This window comes from Myripristis murdjan, chromosome 10 (genome assembly GCF_902150065.1).
Source record: "Myripristis murdjan chromosome 10, fMyrMur1.1, whole genome shotgun sequence".
NCBI lineage: Eukaryota > Metazoa > Chordata > Actinopteri > Holocentriformes > Holocentridae > Myripristis > Myripristis murdjan.
Genome location: NC_043989.1, coordinates 17,676,287 through 17,683,632, shown reverse-complemented (window position 1 = coordinate 17,683,632; position 7,346 = coordinate 17,676,287). Strand labels below are relative to the sequence as shown.

At 40.6% G+C, this 7,346-nt stretch overlaps 1 protein-coding gene across 1 annotated transcript in view; it reads left to right on the top strand.

Annotated features, from left to right (window-relative positions):
- Positions 1–777: 777 nt before the first annotated feature.
- The window catches only part of ctnna1 (catenin (cadherin-associated protein), alpha 1), a 117,071-nt gene continuing 110,502 nt past the window's right edge, over positions 778–7,346 (top strand). The window contains exons 1-3 of the mRNA XM_030061463.1: positions 778–1,059; positions 2,644–2,761; positions 4,805–5,000. Coding sequence (XP_029917323.1) covers positions 2,657–2,761; positions 4,805–5,000 — 301 coding nt within the window. The 5' untranslated portion in view covers positions 778–1,059; positions 2,644–2,656. The remainder of the gene's footprint in view (positions 1,060–2,643; positions 2,762–4,804; positions 5,001–7,346) is intronic.

The window sequence follows — 7,346 nt, the reverse complement described above, 5'->3', positions numbered from 1 at the left end:
ATTTATTTGTGGCTTTACAGAAACCAGTCAAGAGAAACTAAGACTGTGATCATATTTTTGGGCTTGTATTCTGGCTGTTCAGTTTTAATGTCGGGTGTTTCTAAGTATGGATTTGGTGCAGCTGGGGAGCAGTGCGTTGCAAAAAAATAAAATAAAATAAAGACAAACAATAAATGCACAAATCAGTTTTTGTATACAAGCAGGTCGAAATCCCAAACCATAGAAATGTCTCAAAGGTGGCAATAAGCTGTTTAGTACATTGTCTTGACATGGTTACCAAAAGTGATTTCTACAGCAAAGATAACACCGAGACAGATTTCTTTGCAGCAGCTCGACAACCAGAAAAGACTTCTCTGCTGCTTTCAGGTTAATGAGCCATTCACTTTTTGTCTGCACCAAGTCCATGACCATGTTTATCATTCAAAATACAGGACAGCTTCTGAGATGAAGTGTTCATCTTCAGATGACCATACGTTATTCAGTAATTGAAGTTTGACTGCATTTTTTTCTCACTCACAGGGCACATGAATGCTTGTCTCTTTATACTGTTAAAAATGTTTACATGGCTAAATTGGACTCTAAGATCTTAGCGTGGGCATATATTGGGCAGTTAGTTTTATGAAGGCTATAATTAATCCTTATAAGGGCATACGTTGTGCTGCCCTGTGCCTGCCACACCCAGAACACCTACCACTTCGCATGCTTGCTGTGTATTGGCCTGCCGGCTGCGAGTCCAGGAAATGATTCCCGGCCCAGCCCAGCCGCAGCCCCCCTCCTTGTTATCCATTGTTGGGCTACAGCCTGCGACATCGAAACAACCACAACCGAAACTTTTCACATTGGAGTCAAATAGCCTGCTCAGTCGTGATTAGTCAGACTATTTGATTCATTTACCCGACAGGCACAACTTTGAGAAGTTACCGAAAAAAGAAGAACTAACCTCGGTTAGTGACGGGAGTTAAAAAGGGAAGAAAACTTTGAGTCAAGGAGTTCTCCTCAAATTCCCATTCCTCCATTTTGAACTTTTTAAACTCAACTTGTTCGAGTGGGTTGTTGTTGGTGAGTTTACAACTTCTCTTGTTAAGTTTGGGGAATTTCGACATCTTAACTTTATTGCGACTTCATCTCGACTGGTATTAAATCCAAGTGTGGCCTTTTTAACGTTATCGTTACTCAGAAATGCGAGCGCTCGTAGCTCACAATAGCTGCGCTGGCTAACTTGGCGTTAGCTAACTGGCTAACGTAATTGGATATAGGCGAAGTTAGCTCATTAATGTTAACGGAAGGTAGTAGTAAAAAAAAATCTTGGTGAATCGTATTTCAGGTTGTCCAAACCACATAGACACACCAGCTCTAAAGCTGATTTTAGCCCGCACAAACGCCGTGCTTATTGTAGTGTAGTTTACCTGAGTGGGGAAACTAATGTACAACAAATGTAACTTTAGCTGCCCAGTGTTAGCATTTTAGCTGCTCAGGTGTTGGCCCAGTCTGCCGCCCCTCCAGGTCGCTCTCCACCATAACGGAGCCATACTTCTGCAATTGCGACTACTGCTCAGGATATTTCATAGTTTGATGTGTGATGTGACAGTTGATACGGCGGTCATTCTGGGGGATTATCAGTGTTGTGACTTAATACACGATGAACACTGACTAAGTATCCTGGACTTTTCCTGTTTGTTTATTATACTTTCAAGTCCAGTTTAAAAAGCCCAGCCCTGATGACGCATGTTAGACACATGAATTACTCCCGAATTTGCTTCCTAATGTCTTACATCAGGTAGGGGTGTTTTGCAACGCTGTATGAGAAAGGTGGAGATTAAAGCAGCCGTGAGAACCATGTAAGCAACTTATAGGGTTTTCCCAAGGTTAAATGAACGGCTGTTTTATAGCATCCATATTTATACTCACCCATATTTATGCAAAGTTTAAAAGGTGTCACAGATCATAACAGGACTGACCCATCACAGAGCAGATATCACTCACAACTGAGCGCAACCGGAAGGCAACGCCTCTTTAAACAAATTGCATTTTTGGCTAGACAGTGCTAGCACTAATCAGATGTCCCTTCTGTATTCGTAGCATTGAAGTATTTCTGTTGACTTGACAATATAGGATACTAGCTAGCTACAGTGTTGTTCACACAATTCAGCTGAAGCTGCTCAACCCCCGGGGCATGCTGATTATCCCTGCCCCTCATTGTGTGATAGCTAATCAATGGAGCTGCAGTCACTGCCTGAAAAGGAAAATCGAAAACAGGCCATAGTGTTACTATGTTCTGCTTATGGCAGTCATTCAAGTGAGAATGGGGACCACTCTTTCTAATAAGGACACTAAATATTTTGACTGTATGGCATTCAGCGTTTTAGCAGCTAGGCTGACAAATCTTAAGGGAAGCTTCACTTGGGGATACATACCTCTAGTTTTTTTTTGTTTTTTTTTTGTCAGTGCATGTATTAAATGTACAATGTGTTGGATACAAGCTACCCCCTGTTATTTACACACACAGCAAAGTTTTCTAAGACCAAGATACTCATGCTTAGTGCAGTCCAACTTAGGTGTACTTGTTGCATGTGAAAAATGGACTTAAATGAGTCCAAGGCATCTTTGTCTCATTTCCACTGTTTCCTGTTTAATCATGCCCAGAATCTGTAAGAACATGACAAGCATCAATACTGCCAACATCAACTTTAAATGGGATCCAAAGAGCCTGGAGATCCGCACTTTGGCAGTGGAGAGGCTGCTGGAGCCCCTGGTCACCCAGGTAAGATACCTGTGTGCCTAGCTTTATTTGTAAAGGCCGACTAGTACCAACGGTATGGGACACACTGCTAAAACCAGGGCCACAGTCCCTCACTGACACCCAAATATTGGCTTGGTCTTAATAGGAGGACAGCTCAAATACCAGGCCACAGGGATACAGTGCCTTTGTGCAGTTAGGCATACAAGCAATTTAAGAGAAGTTTCTGTGTTCACCAATTTTCTGATGAAAGTACAAGCAAAATATATAACTGCTCTGGACATGTTGTGTGGTCATCTCTACAAATATCCTGATTCTCTAAACCTTTAAAAAAGTGTTTAAGTTATAAATTACCATTAAATATTTTTTTAATAACAATATTAAAAATATCAATACATTGAAATATCAAGAAAATTAATTAATCAGTATCAGCTAACTCATATCATATCCTCCACTCTGAGTATGAGTTTCGCTCCTCTAGCAGACGATTAAGGGCCCCTAAGTGTAAACTAATCGTTTGTAGAACCCATTTCTACCTAATTCTGTTGATGTGTTAATTTTTTAAATTAGATGCTGAGGCAGTAGTGTCTGTGCGGTGGTTCTGTAATGCCAGGATGTGCAAGGTGGTAGGATAGAGAGCTGCAGTAATTTCATGACACTGGGTAGAGCAGCATATCAGGATAAGAGACTTTTATTGTTCACACTGTTGAGATATGTATATGTATACAGTATCTTTTGTTTATTATTTGTTCAGCCACTTGGATCGACATGTATGATGCCTGGTTGGAAAGCTGTGACACTTGGGTCCATAGAAAATTTCTCCATTGGGACAATAAAGTTTAGGCTTGCTTGTCTTTGGTGTTATTTTTATGAATGAAATTTCTGGCTTGATCCCTGTCTTTTATGGCATTTGTGGGGAGTCATCTATGCTAATTCACAAGTCTCAAGAATGTGCACTCATTTATGAATAGGTGGAATTCATCATTTTTATTTGGGTCATTTTGGATAGTGCGTGTTTGTTTTTTGTTTGTTTTTTTAGTTTCAAGTATCTGCTGAATCTAATTTAACAGGCTCATTTGAGGCCACCTCATGAAAAAACTGACAAAATTAAAAAAAATACGAAACTGTTCTTACATGAGGATGGAAATTGGATGGAAGTGATGAATTTGTGATGTGAGAATTTGATTGAATTTGTCTTAATTATATGAATGTAATGGAATTTGTCTTGAGTCGCGTGTATAGAAAAGCATCCAGGGTAATAATGAGGAAAGCAAAACTGGAATATAGAGAGGCATCCATCCAAAACAGGGAACTAGTCTAAAATTTTGGCACATCGAATATGGCCTGTAAAATTGTAAGGCGTAGCAATATGGAATTATTACTCAAATCATTTTCATGAAAAAGATTAAGCTATATATTTCCTCACATTTAAAACTCATGTTTTGGCTGTGCAGTATATTCTTTGTATGCAAATAATAATCTTAAATATTAAAAGGAAATGATATCTGTTCAGTAAAGCCAGTTTTGAGGTAATTATTAAGCACTGTTGGAAAAAATTAAGATAAAGTGACATTTGTTGAAGTTAGTAAGGCATTTTATTCAAGTATGATGATCTTTATGGTGTTTTGCCCTCAACAGCAGCAAATGTGGCAGGTCACCAGGATGTCAAAAAAACATCTGGTGCCAGGCTGTTTTGTGAAAATTTCTATAGGCCCGCTTGTTACGCCCAAAGGCTGCTACTTAATCTAAAATAATACAAATAATGCTCTCAAGAATAACATGAGACAGTTACATTTGCCTATGTTTGTTATGTTTACAGCATTTTCAGTGTTTTTTTTTTAAGCACATTGTTCCACCTTTTTTTCAGTATTTTCAGTTGGTTGTGAAAGCAGATAATTAAGTGGCGCTGATATTTTTGCCTGGGTGCTGCTGCACACCAGGCTGGTCTTGTCACTCTTTCTTAAATGTGATCCGTTCAGTGACTTACCGGCATAACCACAATCTCCCAGCTTCATTTAAGATCCTGAAGCCGCTGTGTCTGACATGTGAATTTTTGTTCTGTTGTAGGTCACCACTCTGGTAAACTCGAGCAACAAAGGCCCTTCTAACAAGAAGAAGGGACGCTCTAAGAAGGCTCATGTTTTGGCTGCCTCAGTGGAGACTGCTACCCAGAACTTCCTGGAGAAAGGAGAAAAGATTGCAAAGGAAAGTCAGTTCCTTAAAGATGAGCTGACTGCTGCTGTGGAGGATGTCCGCAAGCAAGGTATATGTAAAATACATACTGCAGCAGTGTGTGGTTTCAGGCCTGTGCAGAGTACTTGCTTAGATAGGAGGGTTGTTAAATAAATCATAGACTATGTACATACCATCTACCCCAGTGGAGGACATTTAAATAAGAATATGCCATGAGCCTGATAGAATTCCATTTTCAGTGGGTTTTACTCCATTTATGGAGACGTGTCCTATTCATTTGAGGCTATACACCATCGAGTCCTTGCTTCCTACCAGGAACCAGTGAGCATGCTCTGTTACAGCTCAGCGCAAGGCTGTCCAAACACATGTGGTCTTGTGCATCACCAGTTTCATTGTTTTAGTGTAGTTGTTGGATGCTGTTACTCCTCTGCAGTCGATTTCTATTCTTTTGGCTCTCCCTGTGAGGAAAAAGTGATACTGGTTAATTGAGTTTAACTCTATACACTTGCATAGCACCTTATTTCTCTGTCTTTTTTACTTTATCTATTATTAAAAAACCCTTTGCTTTATGGTTACTGAATGATCTATTTAATGGGTAACCATCCTAATTGAAGATAGCTAATTTATGTCTCTCCATCACCCAGTAGCTGGTTCTCCTATAGTTTCATCAGCTTGACTACATAGGTGCGCTTGGAGTGGTGGTGGGGTTTTCTTTACATTCTGTGTAAATTGTTATCTGCTGGCTTGCTAATCCTTAGTGGAGCTGTAGCTCATGGTGAGACAATATAATTGACAAGCATGTTATTGAACAGCTTCTGCACACTTTCCTGTTAACTTTCCACTTTATTATCAAAATGCTTCCTTTTTCTCCACTGTTGCCAAGGAAATGACAACTGGGAGCATAACTCCTGCTTGAAGGAACGGGGGAAGAAAAGTGTGCAGATGTCATTGATGTTCTCAAATATATTTAAATGGCTATATCCACCTGCCTGGTGGGACTCAACCCACACACGTTCCATTTCAAATTCAATTTCATGCCTCCCACAACTCCCGAGTCAGGAATCCGCCATCAAATCATCATCCAATGAAATTACCATTTGTCTTGCGACGGCAGGTCTCCTCATCTAACACACCCCCACTTGCAATTCTCATTTATTCCTCACTTCTCCTGATATCAGGTTGTCTTTCAACACACTTGCAGACCAGTGTAGCCAGGGAGTTGCGACTTGAGGGTGGCTGTTATCACTTCTTGAAGCGATGTCTTTGTCACTTTTCCTCCTCTCCCAGACGCCCAGCAAGTTAGATGTCCCGTGTGTGTGCTCTGGTCTGAGTAGTCGGGGGGTGGATGACATGTCATTGTATGGCCCACACTGTGCTCAGTGCCCAGGAATGTTACTATAGTTTTGGTAAGCTGTCAGTGGGAAAGAATTCAGTGACTGTTGTTAGCTGGTGCCTAGGCCTGGCTGTCAGCTATGCCATGCTGCTCAGCCGAGCGTGCCTGGACTGATAATGTGGCCATTGAGTAGTGCTAAGCCCTCCCCTGGATTCAGAAGGCATTTTCTGTCCAGCTGTGGCTTACCAGCTGTTTAAATGGGAGAAAAAAAAAATCCTGACATAATCATTTGGGGATGACTGTGCAGTGTGCATGCAGAAGGCCGGCTTGGCCTTTTTCTTCAAAGGGATTTGGGCTTTATTAGGTGTCTTCCCTCTGTTAACATCTTATTTCTGGTTGTTATCAGAATATTTTAATTATTCATCTTTCCTTTGTCCTTACCATCAGCAGACCTTTCTTAGCATGTTAATGACTGTCTTTGTTTTCTCCAGCATTTCTCCCTGCTGTAGCTTGCCCTTGTCCTTGCTCTCTCTGTCTTGCCCTCCCTCCCTGATTGTGCCTTTGTTGTTCTGCTGTTTGTGAACCTTATTGTGTGATATACATTTTAATCATTTCATCATGCACTTGGTGGGCTGCAGGTGAGCGTTAGATAGATGGAAGTTTATTAAAGGAGCACTGATCACTATCTGCCCCCTGAAAATGGCCTTATTGATCTAGCTCACAAGGGAGAATAACAGCCTGAAGGTGGGGACTGCGTCGAGGTCTATCTGGTCGATCATTTGCACAAACTGCTTTTGCTCTCAGTTGGGGGGCAAAATGGTCAGAATCTCTGAAGATCTCTGTTCTACAGTTTAGCGTGACTGCTGTTTATTATTATTGTTTTATCAACCACTCCTTGCACTATATGCTAATCATGAATTAAATCCAGCTCAATGGCTTAGTGACATTCACAGGTTGTGAGGCATTTTATTCTTAGAAAGAAGGTCCTAATTTATGTTTAAAACAAACAAACAAACAAACAAACAAACAAAAAAAACAGCTAAAAATTGCAATTCCTGTATTTTCTTAGAAGCACAATTCTGA